The sequence below is a fragment of the Lynx rufus genome, unplaced genomic scaffold (assembly GCF_022079265.1).
Source record: "Lynx rufus isolate CCGP_SWC_20201006 ecotype Redwood Valley unplaced genomic scaffold, mLynRuf1.p SCAF_2, whole genome shotgun sequence".
NCBI lineage: Eukaryota > Metazoa > Chordata > Mammalia > Carnivora > Felidae > Lynx > Lynx rufus.
Window position 1 is genome coordinate 1,036,281 of NW_025814834.1, and position 20,164 is coordinate 1,056,444.

At 62.3% G+C, this 20,164-nt stretch overlaps 1 protein-coding gene across 7 annotated transcripts; it reads right to left on the reverse strand.

Annotated features, from left to right (window-relative positions):
* Positions 1–366: 366 nt before the first annotated feature.
* LOC124515372 (G-protein coupled receptor 35-like) lies at positions 367–7,136 on the reverse strand. 7 transcript variants are annotated; one of them, XM_047084200.1, is made up of 3 exons: positions 6,951–7,136; positions 6,072–6,221; positions 367–1,657 (listed from the first exon to the last, which is right to left on the reverse strand). In XM_047084200.1, the coding sequence occupies exon 3, from the start codon at positions 1,645–1,647 to the stop codon at positions 724–726; it is 924 nt and encodes a 307-aa protein (XP_046940156.1). In that variant the 5' UTR covers positions 1,648–1,657; positions 6,072–6,221; positions 6,951–7,136; the 3' UTR covers positions 367–723. The 7 variants fall into 7 exon arrangements, with proteins under 7 accessions (XP_046940156.1, XP_046940153.1, XP_046940155.1 ...); XM_047084197.1 differs by lacking the exon at positions 6,951–7,136 and adding an exon at positions 6,613–6,724; XM_047084199.1 differs by lacking the exon at positions 6,951–7,136 and adding an exon at positions 6,375–6,530.
* Between the last annotated feature and the right edge of the window lie 13,028 nt (positions 7,137–20,164).

The window sequence follows — 20,164 nt, forward strand, 5'->3', positions numbered from 1 at the left end:
GGCCACCAGCTTCCCTGAAGGAAGCACAAGGGGAGTGTGCCCCCTCGACAGACCTCGGCCGGTTCCTCACCGCCCCCAGCCCACCCCCAGGCTAGTGCGGCTGGCTGTGCAGCCCCTACGAGGGGTCCAGGGGCCCTGGCCCTGCCTCGGCAAGGGAGAGAGCAGCGCCGCCCCCGGCCCTCCAGGTGGCTGGGCGCGCTGCGGGGTGGGAGCAGGCGGGAGGACCCAAGGAGAGCCCCCAAGTGGCTGGCCGTCTAGGAAGACGCCCCGGCCCTCCTACCTCCCACCATCCGAGTACGGACAGCACACGCGTGTCCAAAAGCACACACACATGCGCGCGCACACACACACACACACACACAGCCCTGACAAGGTCAGGGGAACAGCTTTATTCCAACCGCTGTAGGTTGGCTGCGGAAAGCTGGCCATGGAGGCCTCCGGGCACAGAGCAAGCGTCCACCCCAGTACCCCAGGGGCACCACACCCTGGGCACTGCAGGTGTTGGCCCGATCTCAGGGCCCCAGGGGTTGACCTCGCTCAGTCCTCCCACCCTCTTCCACCCCGGGGATGGGCGCGTCACCACCGCAGGGTCCGTGCCTGGGTCGTCGCCACCCCGCCAGGCCCCCCGGAGCCTGCCCCCATCCACGGTGAGCCGGGGCGCCCCCAGCAGGCAGCACCTCCCGGAGAGCCCGGGACCTGGCCCGCGTGCCCGCGACTTGCGTCCTAGGCCGGGGTCACAGAGAAAGAGTCCCGGCTCCTGTGGGCCTTGGCAGTGGGCATGGAGGCCAGTGCCGACGCCTCCTCCTGGAACTCCTTGGCCATGAAGTAGTAGCAGATGGCGTCCAGGCAGCAGTTGGCATCTGAGAGCTTGCTGGTGACGTAGAGGGCGTAGCAGAGGGCGGGGGTGGGGGCGCTGCGGCTCGCGGCCACGCGCACCGCCAGCACCACGTGTAAGGGCAGGAAGCAGGCCACGAACACGACCAGGTTCGCCCAGACCATGCGGGTGGCCCTCCGGGTGGCCTCTGCCTGGTCCGCGTGGGCGGCCGGCCCCTGGCCCAGGGCAGCGACCACCTGCAGGGAGCAGAAGAGCAGCACGGCCAGCGGCAGGTAGAAGCCCAGCAGGGAGAAGGCCGTGGTGTTGGAGCCCTGCCGGGAGACGCTCAGGAAGCAGAAGCCGCCCTCCCGCACCCCCAGGGCCCACCGGAGCACCAGCGAGCCCGTCACCAGCGCCCAGAGCGCCGCGCACACGGCCACGGCCTGCCGCGGGGAGCGGAGGGCGGGGGCGCGCAGCGGGTGCCGCAGGGCCACGTAGCGGTCCACGGCGATGGCCGTCACCAGGCTGATGCTCATGTACCTGTTCGTCAGGTAGACGCCCTGGGAGAGCTGGCAGAACAGCGTGTCCTCGGTTCTCTGCTCCAGGGAATACAGGAAGAAGGGCAGGGCGCAGAGCAGGCAGAGGTCGGCCACGGCCAGGTTGGCCATGTAGATGTGCGTCTCCGTCCACCGCCGCACGCGGCAGCAGAACACCCACAGCGCCAGGCCGTTGAGCAGCAGCCCCAGCGCCAGCAGCAGGCCCACGTAGGCGTCCACGACGTTCTTGACCCAGTAGGGCCAGGTGAGCTCACTGGAGTGACAGGTACCGTTCATGGTCCTGCGGCTGCAGGAGAGAAGCAGGGATGAGGAGGGCTGGCGGGGGGGGGGGGGGGGGGGCGCCCCTGGGGCCAGCGAGGCCCCGCCCACCTCTGGCCAGGGATGCAGGAGGTGAGCACGCCACCCACCCCCACCCCGCACCGCTACATCCAGCAGCCCAAAACGAACCTTCCCAAAGAAAATCCTAGAAATCATCAGGGGCTCTGAAGCACCCTCCAGGCCACACCCCTGCCCGCTGGACGAGTGGGGGAACCGGGGCTTTCAGAGGCCTGAGGGGGGCTCAAGGTCACACAGCGAGCCAGCCCAGGGCTGGGACTAGATCTCCTGGATGGCGAGGAAGGTGGGAGGGGCTCAGGGGCTCAGTCTCCACTGGCCAGCGCCCAAATCCTGAGGGCCCCCCACGGTGCCAGCTCTCAGGACAGGGAGCCCGAAGGGCAGCCAGCCTGGCCCCAGCCCTTGCCGCTCTCCGGGTGGCTCCGAGGAGAGACCTGAGGGCCGTCCACTGCCCCCTCCCCCCTCCCCCCACCCAGTCTCTGGCTGCAGGGGTGCTGACATGCCGTTTAGGCAGCGGGGCTGCGGCTCAGGACAGCCCCCCGGGAAACCCCAGAACACCCTTGTCCCCCCTCCCTCCCTCCCTCCCTCCCGTGCCACCCGGGGCACCACCACCTTCCGAGTGCCCGCCCACCCCAGTGCTGTGCCCTGGGGTCCACTTGCAAGGGCCCCTTGAGCCCTCTGTGGTCAGAGGTCCAGACCCACGGTTCAGAACAGGCCTCCGGGTGGCACTGGGGCGTCCCCTGCTCCATCATCATCAAGGCCACTGTTAAGGCCTCACCCTCCACCACCCATACTGTCCCCTCCCTCCCTTGGACAAGCTCCACGACAGGGCCCAGGAGGGCTGGGACCGGTCCCCCAGGGCCGGGGTGGACCTGGTCAGGGGTCTGACACACAGGGCCTGGCCTGTGATGTAGGGATTGGACTCCGGACTCACCCGAGCGCCGGGTGAGCCTTGGCCTCCCGAGCACAAAGGGGTTCTGGTGTCACACATGTGGGGTCATGGAGCACTTGTGTGAGTGACCGCTGTGCCAGTGCCTAGCACAGGGAACACACTACCGAGCCCCCACCTCACTTCCCCCCGGCTGGAAGGGCCTGGAGGGGCCGGGTGGGCGTGGCCTCCCCGCCCCCAGGAGCACCAGGCCCTGGGGGGAGGGGTGCTCCCTGCGCTTGGGCCGATAAGGAAGGGCGGGTCCTGGGCGAGCTCTACTGCCTTGAGCCCTCCCCACACAGGAAGAGAAGAAATATCTAGAACCATTAGGTTCATTAGTGCCTGCAGCCGGGTGGGTGGGAGGGGGACTCGTTTCCTCAGCCGCAGCCCCCTGGGAACCTCCAGACCACAGTCCTTTAGGGAAGCGGGAGCACAGATTTCAGCTCGAACAGAAATATTCCACCAAACCATCCCATTTTATCTCCGGAATTTTCAAAGGGCGGCCCTGCCAGCAACCAAAGCTTTATGAGCCTTCACCATGGTTTCCGCTCTCCGCGCCCCTGACGAGGTGCTCTCCTTTTTTTGTTGTTTTTAAGGAGTCTGCTCTTCTCTCTGTTCTGAGTGACACCCAGGTTCTGAGGCCCCTCAGACCACAAGCCAGCTCCACAGGCCCCGAGTCCACCAGAACTGACCACGGGGATCCTCCCTCGTTGCCTGCCCCGCCCTCGCGGCCGCAGCTCCCCCCCCCCAAGCATGTGTGAGCTTCCCGGCGGCTCAGTCAAAGCCCCCCACCAGCCCAGATTCCTCAGAACCTGCTGGGAAGGTACCTCAAGGCCCCACAGAGTCACGGTGCCGCCGTGGGACCCCCCCACCCGAGACGGGTCCAGCAGCGGTGAACGGTTGCTGCCTTCTGGCTGACCTGGGGGGGGGGGGCAGGATGAGATGCCCGGGGCCGCGTGCGGTTGGGTGTCTGGGAGTATGACTCACAGGCTGGCCTCGGTGTGGCCCGAGCTCTCCTCACCGTCCCAGACAGGGCTTGGCATGGTTTTGAAGGTACCCGGTGGGGTCCTGAACACTCGGCCAGCTCGGGGGGCCCGCATCTGTGTCCTTGGGGCGCCTCCCGTACAAGCCCGGGAAGTCAGGTCGCGGGTCCAGCCCAAGAGGCACGGGGCCGTCCGGAAGCCACCGATGGCACCGCATGTCCTGCCTGTGTCTGGCCCTGGCGTGGGGACCTGCGTCCAGGGCAGGGCCCCCGCTGTCCTAGTGTCCTAGTGGCCCCACTGCCGCACGGCCAGCGCAGAGCGCTGAGTGACACGGGCTGGGAGCTTCCTGCTGGGGGGTGGGGGGGGGGAGGGGAGCGGCACCTCCCGGGTACCGCTTCCTTCCTGATGGCGCCATCAGTCTGCCTCCTCGCGCCAGTGAAAAGGTGTCCTGGATTCTGCACTGAGGCACCTCTGTCATGACCCGACAGGGGCCCGGGGTCGGGTCCGGGAGGCCGGCCCACCCCACGGCCCCGGGGCCCCACAGACGCCTTGAGCGGGACCTGGGGCAGGGGCTGGGGTGCAGACCCTGGGGCCTGAGCACCGTAGAGGCCTCTGGAGCTGGGGCCCCGCGCAAGAAACACTCCAGGATCCGGGACGGATGCGCGTGGGTGACCGAAGCGTCGCGGAGCCGAGATCCCCGCGGCGGGAATACGGCGCGCAAACATTTTCTGTTCTACTTTCTCAAGCGCCGGTCCCAGCCCACAAAGTGGGTTTCAGGGTCTCGAATGAGGTGCGAGTCCCGGCCCTGGAGGGGACCCCAAGTTGCTTCCCATTTGTTGCCCACGCTGGACGCCCCCCCACACGCATGGAGGGCGGCCCTCCTTTCCAGATCGTCGTCCTCACAAAGCACCCCTGGCAGGATGCTCCCCTGAGCTCCCCCCCGCACCCTTCCGAGACCCCACCACAGCCTCACCCCCTCTGAGACCATCATACCCTCACACCCGCTGAGACCCCATCACACCCCACCCCCTCAGAGACCCCATCACACCCCACCCCCTCAGAGACCCCCATCACACCCCACCCCTTCCGAGACCCCATCACACCCCACCCCCTCAGAGACCCCCCTCACACCCCACCCCCTCAGAGACCCCATCACACCCCACCCCCTCAGAGACCCCCCTCACACCCCACCCCTTCCGAGACCCCATCACACCCCACCCCCTCAGAGACCCCCATCACACCCCACCCCCTCAGAGACCCGCATCACACCCCCACCCCCTCAGAGACCCCCATCACACCCCACCCCCTCAGAGACCCTCATCACACCCCACCCCTTCCGAGACCCCATCACACCCCACCCCTTCCGAGACCCCATCACACCCCACCCCCTCAGAGACCCCCATCACACCCCACCCCCTCAGAGACCCGCATCACACCCCCACCCCTTCCGAGACCCCCCCATTATTTCCTCACCCCCTCTGAGACTCCCCCCACCATACGCTCACTCCCTCTGAGACCCCCCCATCACCCCCTCACCTCCAAGCTTCCTGGCTCCAGATGGGAAAGTAGGGGCAGCCCTGGCCGACCGTCCCCCGACCTTAAGGCAGGCAGGTGGCAGGGTTGGCGGACGACAGAGCGCAGGTGCCGGGACCGCCACCTGTGCCGGCTCAGGGCTGCCGGGGTAGTTTCTGGGAAGGGAAGTGGGGAGTGGCATGGCCTCCCCAGACACGTCTGCGGAGACGGGGCGTCCTAGAAACAACCCGAGAGAGAGCGAGACCGCTCCTCTGACCCCAGCCTCTCTACCCATCCACCCTGCAGAGTGAGGGACCTTTCTGGGACGGGGCCCCCCGGGGCTGCAGGTCGGTGTCCCCCGCCCCCAGGCCAGCATCCCCCGGCGGGAAGGCCACACGCGCAGGCACCCTCCAGGGCACACCCGCCGCGACCCACCGACGTGTGTCGGCACAGAGGCTCCTCCGGGCCGGCGGTGCCAACCCAGACAGGCGACTTCCTGCGGCTCTGCGCGCACGGGCGGCCCTGCTCCAGGGGCCTCCTGGGGCGACCTCCCCACTCTGAGCTCACGCCGAGCCCTCGCGTCTTCCTCCCACTTAGCCCGGCGCGGCACGCACAGTGTGGCAGGGACCCGACTCCTCGTCGTCGTTGCGGCTTCTCTCTCTGCGCCGAGCCATCACCACCACCCCTGCTCATTGGCGGAGGCAGCAACCGAGGCCCCCAGAAGGCAGTGGCTGGGCCGGGCCTCCTGGCCCTGTGGCCAGGGCCCCCTCCCCCACCACAGCAGCCCCAGGCGCAGCCCTCCAGAGCCAGCCTGCCCCCCCTCCTCTCCCGCCTCTCTGCCCCTCTCTGGGGGCCCCACCCTTTCCTAGCGCCCCGTTCGGTCTGGTTTTCCTTATAGAATTTCTCATGAATTAGAAGAGCTCTTCCGTGTACTCGGTTCTTGCCTGTGGCTGGGACCCGCCTGCTGCTGTCAGTGCCTGGTGTGGAGTGAGGCCTCCCTAAAGCGTTTTAACCAGTCGGCGGCGGCCTCGAAGGGAGAATCCAGCCGGCGACGCGTGCCGAGGGAGAAGCCGGATTCTTGGCTCACGGGCATCCTGTAAACAGTAGCGGCCTCGACTCAGCGTCTGCCCCGGGTGGGCTGGGGCGTCGGAACCTTCCCTCTGCCAAGCTCCCTCCCTGTGCGGGGCTGGGGCCGGGTCCTTTCCCCCTCAAGCCCCACCGGATCCCGCGGGTTCAAGAGTCCTGACCTCGCAGGGCAGGCTCCAGATGCCAGACCAGGCCCGTCCTCTGGCTGCCGGGCCGCCTCGAACCATAGCGACGGGCCTCCGCAAGGCAGCGCTTGCGAGGCCCCGCTCGCCGCCCCGAGACCCACCGCGGAGCCCCTGAGAGCCGCCACCAGCCGGGGCACTGGGGCTCAGCGGACCCGCACCCCCTGGCCGCCACCCCCGCCTGGGGTCCCGGTCCCCGCTCCTGCTTTGCACGCACAGAGCCCACGTGGCAACCCTCGTGTGGTGGATCCTTCTTGCCCCTTCCTCCTGGCCCTCGCCCCTCCGAATGGAAGGGGTTGGAGGGAAAAGGGCCACTCGGCTGATGTCAAGATGACACGTCACTGCCCTGCTGAGAGCCGGGAGCCTCCAAGGGAAGTGAGCCCGGGGGTCTGAGTCACTCCGCAGGAGGCTGCCGGATGGGGCCCAGGGGCGGGCCCAGGAAACGCTGAGCCCCTGCCTCCGGGGGGCTTCCCTCCTGGGGTGGGAAGCGCGCCCCTGCCCACTTGGGTCACGCGGAAACCAAGTGCTGAGAACGGGGGCATTCGGGACCCTCACCTAGGAAGAGGGCAAATGATCCTGAGGACACTGGGCAATGCGGCCGCCCGGGGTCGACTCCCTGAGCCAAAACGTGCGTCCCCTCTGACCTAAAATGACCGTCTACTCTTGGTCTGCTCCCTCTTCTGCACCCACGCTTGGGCCCTGCCTGGGCACCACGCTGGGCACCACGCTGAGGCAGGCGCCCCAGGAGCGGGACCCTGCACTCACATCGCCTCCGACTCCTGGGGGTTCACAGAGGGCAGGACCGGAGGCTTCTAGGAGGAGGTGGCCAGGGGCAGGGAGGGAGCAAGCTGCAGGAGGAGCAGGAAGGGAGCCTCAGGCGGACAGCGGGCAGGGGCGTGGCTTGACTGTCTGCACGGAGCCGCGGCCCTTTCCTCTGGTTCGGGGGTGGGGGGGGGCGGGGGGAGCCTGAGCGGAGCCCCGAGAAGCAGAGCCGAAAGCTGGCCAGGGGGCCGCCTTCCGAGCCACACTGGGGGTCGGGTGGGTCTTTCACGACCTCCCGGTCCCCCCACGTTGGAGCCTGAAGCCGAGGCACGCCAGGCCCCCCAGCCTGCCTTCACCGGCCGCGCTCACCCTTTGCTCGGCGGGTTTGCGCATCAGCCTCCGAGTACGAAAACGTGGCACCAGAGCATGGTTAATCCTCACGCCCGAGTTGTCGGCAGCCCCTTGGGTGCTGTGCCAGAGGCCAGCGCCTCACCCCTGCCCGGCCTAACTCCAGGCACCTGGGGGTGGAACCAGCCGGGCCTCTGGCACGGAAGCCGTTGCCACCGCTGACACTTTCTGTTCCCCTGTCCCCAGCAACTGTCTCTGGGAACCTCCTCCCCCTCCCCCGGTCTGGCCCAGAGCCGGATGAGGACGGCAAGGGGCTGGAGGGGTCCCGGGAGGGGTCAGCTGCCCCCAGCACCCCCGCACCCGAGTCCCCCTCCCCTCCTCAGCTGGGGGGCCCGGCCTTGGGCCCCCCCAACTCTTCTTCCCAGACCCTTCCAGCCCTGTCCCCTCCTCAGGCCCCTCGGGCCCCTGCCAGGGTCCCTCTGCCTCCTGGGAAAATGAGGCCCTGTCACTTGCTAACACTCTCGAACCGCATGGGCCTGTCCCTAGGTCACCCCCAGGCACTGTCTCCCATTAAGAGGGCTTCTTCTCGGGGCGCCTGGGTGGCGCAGTCGGTTAAGCGTCCGACTTCAGCCAGGTCACGATCTCGCGGTCCGTGAGTTCGAGCCCCGCGTCAGGCTCTGGGCGGATGGCTCAGAGCCTGGAGCCTGTTTCCGATTCTGTGTCTCCCTCTCTCTCTGCCCCTCCCCCGTTCATGCTCTGTCTCTCTCTGTCCCAAAAATAAATAAAAAAAACGTTAAAAAAAAAAAAAAATTTAAAAAAAAAAAAAAAAAAAAAGAGGGCTTCTTCTCTCCCAGCGTCCTCAGCCCGGGGTCTTCCCTTGGCATTCAGAAACCAGCCTCGACTCCCCAGGGGGAGGAAGTGGGGGGGGGCGGTGACACCTTCCTGGCCACACTGCCCCCTTGACATCCCTCCCTCTGCTCCCTCTGGCATCCACCCTGTACCACAGGAAGTGGCTGGGGTGCAGGGAAGGTCAAGGATAAGAGCCTCCCACCCCCCCGGCCTCCAGCCAAAACCCCAGGCCCAGGCCCGCGGGGACAGGCTGTGAGGGGGCACCGGAGGATGGCCACCCTGTTCCCAGGGACCCGCAGACACATCTGGGGGGGCAGAACAGCCTTGCGGGCCTCGGGCTGGACAGCCGGCGCTCAGGACACAACTCGGCCTCCGGCCTCTCGCGCTGCCGATGACCAGTCGGCACACGCCGACACCCCACGGACAGAGGCCCCGCCTCCGGGATGCGCACCCCGGAGCCCTGGGCGGGCAGCCCTGGCTGTGCCCGGCGCGGTGCTCCTGGTCTTGTTCCCTGCGTTTCTCCTCGGCGTCCCCTTGTGAACCCTCCGTGCCCCAGACAGACCCTGCCTTCAGCCACATTTGCCCCTGGAGCCCCTTTCCCAACCCTTGGCCCTGGGCCCAGGAAGCGCCTCTGCTAGGCCTCCCTGGGACAGAGGGTCAGGGCCAAGTCAGGCGCTCAGACGGCACGTCCACAGCCCTTCCTGGACAGAGATTTGGCCCAAGCAAGGAGGGGAAGGGGGCCTTGTCAGACAGGAGAAGGCACCACAGCACAAGGGACACTGTGGCAACTTGGGGAATGTGAGGGCATCTTGAGAGAGTTCTCAGGGGGGCCTGAGGGCCTGAGGGGTTCCTGGGGGGATCCTGAGGGAGTCCTGGGGGGGTCCTGAGGGGGTCCTGAGGTCTGCTGACCTTGGCTGGGCTGTTCCCGCCGGTGACATCCTAGGGCCTGTCACTGGCTGGGCAGCATGGGCACAGGGTCCCCAGGGGTCGAGGCAGGCTGCTCTCCTGCCCCCACCCCCACCCCACAGCCTCACAGATGCACAGGCTCAGCGAGGAGCACGGTGGGTGCCGCCCTCCCTGCCCGTCCTCCTGCCTACCCCACCCCTTCAACAGCAGCGGTGGGCAGCCTCCCCCGACCTGTGCCCTTGGACACTCAGGGACCAGGGACCCGGGGCACCTCCCGCCACCTCTGCTTGTTTTGCCCCGGGGTGGAAGATGCCTCGGGACATCTGGACACTCGAAGATGACAAAAGTGCCCCATCGGCAGGCCGGCCACTGCACGCACGGGGCGTGGGGGATGGGGGTGAGCGGGGACCCGGGCAGGTGCCGGCCTCCAGCTGCCCGGGACAGCTGGCTCACTCCGACAGCTCCTGCTCCCCTCCTCCTGGGCTGGCTCCTCGAGGAGCCCCTGGGGGACCCGGGGGTGGGGCGAGTGCTGGACCGCTGCAGGTTCCGCTCCGCCTCTTCCTGCTCATGCTGACCCCTGATGTGCTCCTCTGCCCTCCCAGGCACCTCCCCCTTTCTCAGCCCCAGACGGCTCCGAAGGCAAGGCTGGTGGCTGCCCCCTCCCCCAGGTTCCACGCCTGGGGCTGCGGTCTCCCTGCACCCCCCCCCCCACAACCGACCTGGGCCCTGGGCTCCCTGCCCTGCCTGGGGAGTCCTCCCCACTCCCTGCGGCCATCCTCCCGGGGATGGCTCCTCTTTCAGTCGGTGCTGCTGGGGCGCAGGTGGGGGGGTGGGGGGGCTCCATGCCTGTGGACCCCGGGCTGAGGATTGAGATGGGCGGAGAGCAGCGGCTCACCCCTGCCCGAGAGTCAGCTGTGAAGGTGCAGCGCCGGCCGCCGAGCCGGGGAAGGGCCACCTCCCTTGAAAGCGGCTTGTCTGGAGGGCTTTTCCCTGCCTCCCCTCCTCCAAGGGCAGATGGCCTCCGGCTTGGGCTCGTCTGAGCCAGTCTGTCTGGGGCGGGCCAAGAAGCGCCCGCTTTACCAGCGCCAGGTGATGCCGGGGCAGGGAGCCCCCCCCCCCCCCCGCCCTCACCCTGCAGCGCTCTGCCCAGCATTCTGTGTCAGCCCCTGTCCTTGTCTCCACCCAGGACCTCTGCCTTTGGAGGTCGGCAAGATGCCAACAAGAGACAGGAACGGACTCACAGAAAAGGAGATGTGAGATGCAGAGGACTCACTGGAGATCTAAAAGGGGCCCACGCACTCCTCAAATGAGAAACGTGAACTCAAAGTGCACGGCAATTCGGCTTCTCCCGGTCAGATGAGCTAAGTCCGAGCACTTGGCAGCGATCGAAGGCGGGGAACATCGTCAGATACGGCCCACTGATCTTCCCCGCGGAGAGGGCCTGGCAATCCCGCAACGTTGGAGATGCCCTGCCCTTTGACCCGGCGACCACACTTCCGGGCATCTGTCCCACAACAGAGCCGTGGGGTTCTGAAAAGGATACTCGAGGGTCTACCCTCGCGGTGCTGTAGTGAAGCGGGGCCTGGAAACCACCCGGACGTCAGTCCATCAAGCCCTGGAGGCATGAGATGCTTGCCGTCCACACCACGGGGCACCAGGAAGTCGTAAAAAAGGAAGGAGAAATATTTCTATCCATTACTCAGTGGTTTTCTCCAGGCTCGATTGAAGAACGAAAAATAGTGTTGATGTGCATTTATTATAGCACACCAACAGCTTATATTTTACAAATGGAAGGATAAGCCAATAAATTTGTTTAAAATTAAATCATTACCTATGAGGAACAGGTGGGGAGGAGGAGAAGGGAGCCACGAATAGAAGCTAGACCTCGAGGGGCACCTGGGTGGCTTAGTCAGTCGAGCGTCCGACTTCGGCTCGGGTCATGATCTTGCGGTTTGTGAGTTTGAGCCCCGTGTCGGGCTCTGTGCTGACGGCTCGGGGCCTGGAGCCCGCTTCGGATTCTGTGTCTCCCTCTCTCTCTCTCTGCCCCTCCCCTGCTCACGCTCTGTCTCCGTCTCTCAAAAATAAATAAATGTTAAGAAGTTTTTAAGTATGTAGCTCTGAATTTGAGTGAAAGGTATCAGTATATCCTTGTACTGTGTTCTATCTTAAAAAGAAAAGTTAGTATCTTAATTCTGTCCGTTGACAAGACCTAAAAGCAAGCACCCTAAACACCCAGATTTTGGTCTGTAGGTATCATTTCTCCTGAAGAGAAAGAGGGGCTCCTGAGGGCAGCGGACGCTCTCAGGCCTGGGTCAGAACATGTATAAAATGAGCCTGGAATTGCATTTCGCCCTAGAGAACGAAGCAGATCCACACTCTTGGCCACTGTCTAGAGGACTCAGGAGCGACCTCGAGTTCGCTCCCACTGGCCAAAGATAAGATGATCTGAATACCAATAGGAGGATCATTTCCATGAATTGGAACTCAAAAAAATCGCTTAAATCCATGAATTTGCACTTAAACTTAAAAACAAACGACCTGTCACTTCATGTGTCAAGTAGCTTGCCAAAAACAAACATCACACCTGAACTTGAAGAAGCACCTGGAGCTCGCCACCTGTGACAAGAGCCACAGAGGGCGTGGGATACAGTAAGTGACGCCCTAGGGGTGCAAGCAGCAAACCCCGGTCTGGGGCCGCTCTGCAGGGCAGGGCATCAAAGCCAAGAGTCTGGAGGGGAGTCCGGAGGGGGGCTGGGCTGCCTCCACCACCCACCTGGGCACCAGCCTCTGCAGCCCCGGCTCCGAACCTGCACCGCCCAGGTGGGAAACTGAGGCCCAGGTGGGGCAGGGACTGGCCTGAGGGTGCCGGGGTGAGCAGAGGAGAGAACCGGAACGCCCAGCCCGGGCTCTTGCCGGTGCAGACTTGAGGATGCAGCACGCACCTGGGGTGAAGGCCAGGGAAGGAGCAGCGAGGGCGCTGAGCCGACCCTCAGACACGGGTGGGCCGTGGGGGGCGGGAGGGCCACAGAGGTGGGGAGGGGGCGCACGGTCGGGGTGTGAGGGTGACGGGGACAGGGAGAGGGAGGAGAGTGGGCCCCTCCAAGGTTGAGGTTGGGCCTAGGGCCGGAGTGAGGGGGAGGTCAGAGGGCGGTCAGGGTCAGGGTTAGGACTGTGTTAGGGCAGGGTTAGAGCCAAGCATTAAGGAGTCGTGAGGTAAGCCTTGAGCTTTTACTTGATACTCGCTTATTCTAAAAATCTGGAGTCCGAGATTCTCTTTCCAGAATTTTGTGTTGGTTTTTTGTTTTGTTTTTAAATGTTCATTTATTTTGAGACGGTGAGCACGGGTGCGTGAGCAGGGGTGGGGCCGAGAGAGAGGGCAAGAGAGAATCTCAAGCAGACTCCATGCTCGGCACAGAGCCCAACATGGGGTGGGTCCCAGGGACCGTAAGATCACGACTTGGGCTGAGATCAGGAGTCGGACACTTAACCGCCTGCACCACCCAGGTGCCCCATGTGTGTGTTTGATGAGAGACAAACTCTTTAAAGGCCTGGCATACAAGCGAAGCCATTTTGGATTTCCTCTTAGAAAGAAATCAAGCTTTGGTTCAAACCAAAAAGCCTGGCTTGTGGCCCATGTTGTGCACCTGCCTTGTGAACAAGTACCTGCAGGAAAACCATCCTGTCCCTCACACATGGACCCATGCTGCTACCTCCCGCATCCCTCGACGGTAAAACTCAGGATTCCTGCTACGCGCTAATCTCCAACCTTTGGAGCTTTTACAAGACGTGAAAAGTATATAACCCTGGAAAACCGTTCATTCTCTAGACGCCTTTCTTCCCTGCGAAGGCGTGTTTCCTGGCAGTTGTTCTAACTTGGGTTCAAGCAAACTCTTCTCTTAGAGAATCCAAAAGGTTTGTTCATTTTGCACCTCTCTCTCTCTCTCTCTCTCTCTCTCTCACACACACACACGCACACGCACACGCACACGCACAGTTTCATGGGCCCTGCTCTCAGATCTCACCCTCACTGGAGCACCCCACCTCTGCTCGCCCCTCCCCGCCTGCCCATCCTGCAAGTCCGCCCATAGCAGGCTACTCCCTGCCAGCCCCACCCATGCCCACCTGTCCACTTCAACTCCCTGCCAGCCCCACCCGTGCCCACCTGTCCATTCAACTCCCTGCCAGCCCCACCCGTGCCCACCTGTCCACTTCAACTCCCTGCCAGCCCCACCCGTGCCCACCTGTCCACTTCAACTTCCTCCAGCCCCACCCGTGCCCACCTGCCCACTTCAACTTCCTCCAGCCCCACCCGTGCCCACCTGTCCACTTCAACTCCCTGCCAGCCCCACCCGTGCCCACCTGTCCACTTCAACTTCCTCCAGCCCCACCCGTGACCACCTGTCCACTTCAACTTCCTCCAGCCCCACCCGTGCCCACCTGTCCACTTCAACTCCCTGCCAGCCCCACCCGTGCCCACCTGTCCATTCAACTCTCTGCCAGCCCCACCCGTGCCCACCTGTCCACTTCAACTCCCTGCCAGCCCCACCCGTGCCCACCTGTCCACTTCAACTTCCTCCGGCCCCACCCGTGCCCACCTGCCCACTTCAACTCCCTGCCAGACCCACCCGTGCCCACCTGTCCACTTCAACTTCCTCCGGCCCCACCCGTGCCCACCTGCCCACTTCAACTCCCTGCCAGACCCACCCGTGCCCACCTGGCCACTTCAACTTCCTCCAGCCCCACCCGTGCCCACCTGCCCACTTCAACTCCCAGCCAGCCCCACCCGTGCCCACCTGTTCACTTCAACTCCCTGCCAGCCCCACCCGTGCCCACCTGTCCACTTCAACTTCCTCCAGCCCCACCCGTGCCCACCTGTCCACTTCAACTCTCTGCCTGCCCCACCCGAGCCCACCTGTCCACTTCGACTCCCTGCCAGCCCCACCCGTGCCCACCTGTCGATTTCGACTACCTGCCAGACCCACCCGTGCCCACCTGTCCACTTCAACTCTCTGCCTGCCCCACCCGTGCCCACCTGTCAACTTTAACTCCCTGCCAGCCCCACCCGTGCCCACCTGTCCACTTCAACTCCCTGCCAGCCCCATCCGTGCCCACCTGCCCACTTCAACTCCCTGCCAGCCCAACCCGTGCCCACCTGTCCACTTCACTTCCTCCAGCCCCACCCGTGCCGACCTGCCCACTTCAACTCCCTGCCAGCCCCACCCGTGCCCACCTGTCCACTTCAACTCCCTGCCAGCCCCACCCATGCCCACCTGTCCACTTCGACTACCTGCCAGCCCCACCCGTGCCCACCTGTCCACTTCAACTTCCTCCAGCCCCACGCGTGCCTACCTGTCCACTTCAACTCCCTACCAGCCCCACCCGTGCCCACCTGTCCACTTCAAATACCTGCCAGACCCACCCATGCCCACCTGTCCACTTCAACTTCCTCCAGCCCCACCCGTGCCCAAATGTCCACTTCAACTCCCTGCCAGCCCCTCCCGTGCCCACCTGTCCACTTCAACTCCCTGCCAGCCCCACCCCTGCCCACCTGTCCACGTCGACTACCTGCCAGCCCCACCCGTGCCCACCTGTCCACTTCAACTTCCTCCAGCCCCACCTGTGAGCACCTGTCCACTTCAACTCCCGGCCAGCCCCACCCATGCCCACCTATCCACTTCAACTCCCTGCCGACCCACCTGTGCCCACCTGTCCAATTCAACTCCCTGCCAGCCCCACCAGTGTCCACCCGTCCACTTCAACTTCCTCCAGCCCCACCCATGCCCACCTGTCCACTTCAAATTCCTCCAGCCGCACCCGTGCCCTATTCTCCACTTCAACTCCCTCGAGCCCCAACCGTGCCCACCTGTCCACTTCAACTCCCTGCCAGCCCCGCCCTTGCCCACCTGTCCACTTCAACTTGCTCCAGCCCCACCCGTGCCCACTTGTCCACTTCGACTACCTGCCAGCCCCACCCGTGCCCACCTGTCCATTCAACTTCCTTCAGCCCCACCCGTGCCCACCTGTCCACTTCAACTTCCTCCAGCCCCACCCGTGCCCACTTGTCCACTTCAACACCCTCTAAGCCCTACCAGTGCCCACCTGTCCATCTCAACTTCCTCCAGCCCCACCCGTGCCCACCTGTCCACTTCAACTCCCTGCCAGCCCCACCCGTGCCCACCTGTCCACTTCAACTCCCTGCCAGCCCCACCCGTGCCCACGTGTCCACATCAACTCCCTGCCAGACCCACCCGTGCCCACCTCTCCACTTCAACTCCCTGCCAGCCCCACCCGACCCACCTGTCCACTTTGACTGCCTGCCAGCCCCACCCGTGCCCACGTGTCCACTTCAACTCCCTGCCAGCCCCACCTGTGCCCACCCGTACACTTCAACTTCCTCCAGCCCCACCCGTGCCCACCTGTCCACTTCAACGACTGCCAGCCCCACCCAAGCCCACTTGTCCACTTCAACTCCCTCTCAGCCCTACCAGTGCCCACCTGTCCACCTCAACTTCCTCCAGCCCCACCCGTGCCCACCTGTCCACTTCAACTCCCTGCCAGCCCCACCCGTGCCCACCTGTCCACTTCAATATCCTCCAGCCCCACCCGTGCCCACCTGTCCACTTCAACAACCTCCTGTCCCACCGGTGCCCACCTGTCCACGACAACTTCCTCCAGCCCCACCCGTGCCCACCTGTCCACTTCTACTCCCTTCCAGCCCCACCCTTGCCCACCTGTCCACTTCAACTTCCTCCAGCCCCACCCGTGCCCACCTGTCCACTTCAACTTCCTCCAGGACCACCCGTTCCCACCTGTCCACTTCAACTTCCTCCAGCCCCACCCGGGCCCACCTGTCCACTGCAACTCCCTGCCAGCCCCACCCGTGCCCACTGTCCACTTCAACATCCTCCAGCCCCACCCGTGCCCACCTGTCCACTTCAACTTCCTCCAGCCCCACCCGTGCCCACCTGTCCACTTCAACTCCTTGCCAGCCCCACCCGTGCCCACCTGTCCACTTCTACTCCCTGCCAGCCCCACACTTTCCCACCTGTCCACTTCAACTTCCTCCGGCCCCACCCATGCCCACCTGTCCACTTCAACTTCCTCCAGGACCGGTGACCTGTTCCCACCTGTCCACTTCAACTCCCTGCCAGCCCCACACTTTCCCACCTGTCCTCTTCAACTTCCTCCAGCCCCACCCGTGACCACCTGTCCACTTCAACTCCCTGCCAGCCCCACCCATGCCCACCTGTCCACTTCAACATCCTCCAGCCCCACCCGTGCCCACCTGTCCACTTCAACTTCCTCCAGCCCCACCCGTGCCCACCTGTCCACTTCAATTTCCTCCAGCCCCACCCGTGCCCACCTGTCCACTTCTACTCCCTGCCAGCCCCACCCGTGCCCACCTGTCCACTTCAACTTCCTCCAGCCCCACCCGTGCCCACCTGTCCACTTCTACTCCCTGCCAGCCCCACCCGTGCCCACCTGTCCACTTCAACTTCCCCAGCCCCACCCGTGCCCACCTGTCCACTTCAACTTCCTCCAGCCCCACCCGGGCCCACCTGTCCACTTCAACTTCCTCCAGCCCCACCCGTTCCACCTGTCCACTTCAACTCCCTGCCAGCCCCACCCGTGCCCACCTGTCCACTTCAACTCCCTGCCAGCCCCACCCCTGCCCACCAGTCCACTTCAACTTCCTCCAGCCCCACCCGTGCCCACCTGTCCACTTCAACTCCCTGCCAGCCCCACCCGTGCCCACCTGTCCACTTCAACTGGCTCCAGCCCCACCCGTGCCCACCTGTCCACTTCAACTCCCTGCCAGCCCCACCCGTGCCCACCTGTCCACTTCAACTCCCTACCAGCCCCACCCGTGCCCACCCGTCCACTCCAACTCCCTGCCAGCCCCACCCGTGCCCACCTGTCCACTTCTACTCCCTGCCAGCCCCACACGTGCCCACCTGTCCACTTCAACTCCCTGCCAGCCCCACCCGTGCCCACCTGTCCACTTCAACTCCCTGCCAGCCCCACCCGTGCCCACCTGTCCACTTCAACTTCCTGCCAGCCCCACCCGTGCCCACCTGTCCACTTCAACTCCCTGCCAGCCCCACCCGTGCCCACCTGTCCACTTCAACTTCCTCCAGCCCCACCCGTGCCCACCTGCCCACTTCAACACCCTGCCAGCCCCACCCGTGCCCACCTGTCCACTTCAACTCCCTGGGGCCCCACCCGTGCCCACCTGTCCACTTCAACTCCCTGCCAGCCCCACTGTGACCACCTGTCCACTTCAACTCCCTGCCAGCCCCACCCGTGCCCACCTGTCCACTTCAACACCCTGCCTGACCCACCCGTGCCCACCTGTCCACTTCTACTCCCTGCCAGCCCCACCCATGCCCACCTGTCCACTTCAACTTCCTCCAGCCCCACCCGTGCCCACCTGTCCACTTCAACTCCCTGCCAGCCCCACCCGTGCCCACCTGCCCACTTCAACTTCCTCCAGCACATATGTGCTGAGCTGAGCGGGTCCTGCCTCCTCTTCCAGGCCAGCTCCCGCCACGGTGGGGCTTGTACTCCCGGAAGCCACGTCGCAGGCTTGTGGAAAGCCACCCCGTGTGGAGCCAGAGGTGCAGTCTCGATGAGAGACCGGACCTCCGCCGTGGTCCCAGCTGTCTGCCAATCCCTGCCAGAGCACCGTGTGATGGCGCAGGTCAGATCCTCCTGAAGGAGGTGTCCTCATGCAGCGTCTAGCTCCTCAAACCCCTGCGATGCTCGGACACTGAGGTCCGGACCCCACCGTGGGCAGTCCGCACCCCGGCAGGCACCTAACGGGCACCGTCTTGACTCCCAGCGACATTTGGCGGAGTTCTTCATTGTTCAGTGTTTTAACAAAGTATTGAATAGATTTAAATGTACAGCCACGTGCACGTTCACAAATTAAGAAACGGAGCTTCCAATGACCTTCAAGCGCCCCTGCACCCTGCCCCAGTTCTGAAACCCTCTCACAGCGCCCCCCAGGGGCAACTGGAGCTGCCGCCTTCTTTGGTTCCAAGGTGGCACACTAGACGGTTCTGCTCCTTCCTCTCCGGACTCTCCCCTCACGCCTCTGTCCCAAAGTTGGAGTGCGTGGGGCTTGGTCCTGGACCCTTTTCTTGCCCCATCACGCACTCTCCATAAGCAGATATACCCACTGCCATTGGTTCATCAATTACCAAATGCCCGACTCCAGCTGCCAGCTCCAGCCCAGACTCCTGGACCACACGTGGAACTGCCCCTCAGGCATCTTCCCTTGGATGCCCTAGAAGCACCTGCAGTGCAACTTGTTCAAAACCGACAGGACCCCCCCTTCACCTCCTGCTCTAACAGTAATCTTCCTTCAAAGTTCCCCATCTCAGAGAATGATCCCCCCCCCCTTGCTTCCCAGGCCAGATATTTGACTACCATTCTTGATACTCAATTTCCCCTTCCCTTCTTCCCCCCCTCCCTTCTATATCCCATCAGCCATCAGTAAGTTAAATATGCATACTGTAAACCTAATATCACCCATTGAAAAAAATAAAAGTTATAATAAATAAGCCAATAGAGGAGATAAATGGAATACAAAACAAAACATTTGATCCCAAAGAAAGGAGGAAACAGGTACAAAGAACGGATGAGATATAGTACACAAATGTCAGGGGGTAGATTTAACCCAACTGTATCAACACTTACATTAAATGTAATTGGTCTGCTGTTCCAATTAAAAGGTAAAGATTTTCAAACTGGATGAAAGAAGCAAAAGATGATAATATACTGTCTGAACGACACTTTATTATTCTTTTTTTAAGAGACAGAGAGAGAGAGAGCTCAAGAGAGACAGCTCACACGTGAGCAGGGGAGGGGCAGAGAGAGAAGAAGAGAGAATCCCAAGCAGACTCAGCGCTGTCATCACAGAATCTGATGCAGGGCTGGATCCCACGAACTGTGAGATCAGAACCAAGCCAAAATTAAGAGTTAGACACTCAACTGACTGAGCCACCCAGGTGCCCAGAACACACACTTTAAATATAAAGTTAGGTTAAAAATTAAAAAAAAAAAAAAAAGGTAAAATGAAAGAATGGAGAAAAAAAACGCCAATGCTAACCTCAAGAATGCTGGAATGAGTAAATTAATATCAAAGTTGACTTCAATACTGGGAATATTACCAGAGATTAAAAGGGACATTTCATACCAATAAGACGATCAACTCATCAAGCATGTCTAACAGTTCCAAATGTGTATTACCTAATTTCGGAGGTTCAAAATATGGGAAGTAAATTAACAGAACTAGCAGGATAAATAGAAAAATCCACAACTGCAATGGGTTATTCTGACATTCTTCTCTCAGTAACTGAGAGAAAACAAATAAGGATATAGCTGACTTGAACAACAATCAGCTTGTCCAAGCTGATACTTAGAGAACGGTGTGCCCAAAAGGAGTATGTAATCCTTTCATGTGCACATATGAACATTCTCTAAAATAGGCCAAACACTAGGCCACAACTTATGTCTCAATACAATTAAAAGGAATTAAATCATATAGAGTACGTTCTCTGAATATGATGCAATTAGAAATAACAAAAAGATACAAGATATCTGAAGAATGCCCAAATATATGGAACTTAAACAACATAATTAACTCAAGGGCCAAATAAATAATCAAAGGGAAACTAGGAAATATTTTGAACTAAATGGCAATGAAAACACAATTTACCAATGTTTATGAGACAAAGCTAAGGCCATGTTTAGAGGAAAATGTGTAGCTTTGAGTGCTTATATTAGAAAAGAGAAAAGGCCTAAAATCATTGATCTAAGATTCCACTTTGGGAACCTAGGATAAAAACAACAAATTAAAATGAAGTGAGTAGAAGAAAGGAAATTAAAAAAGTAGAAAT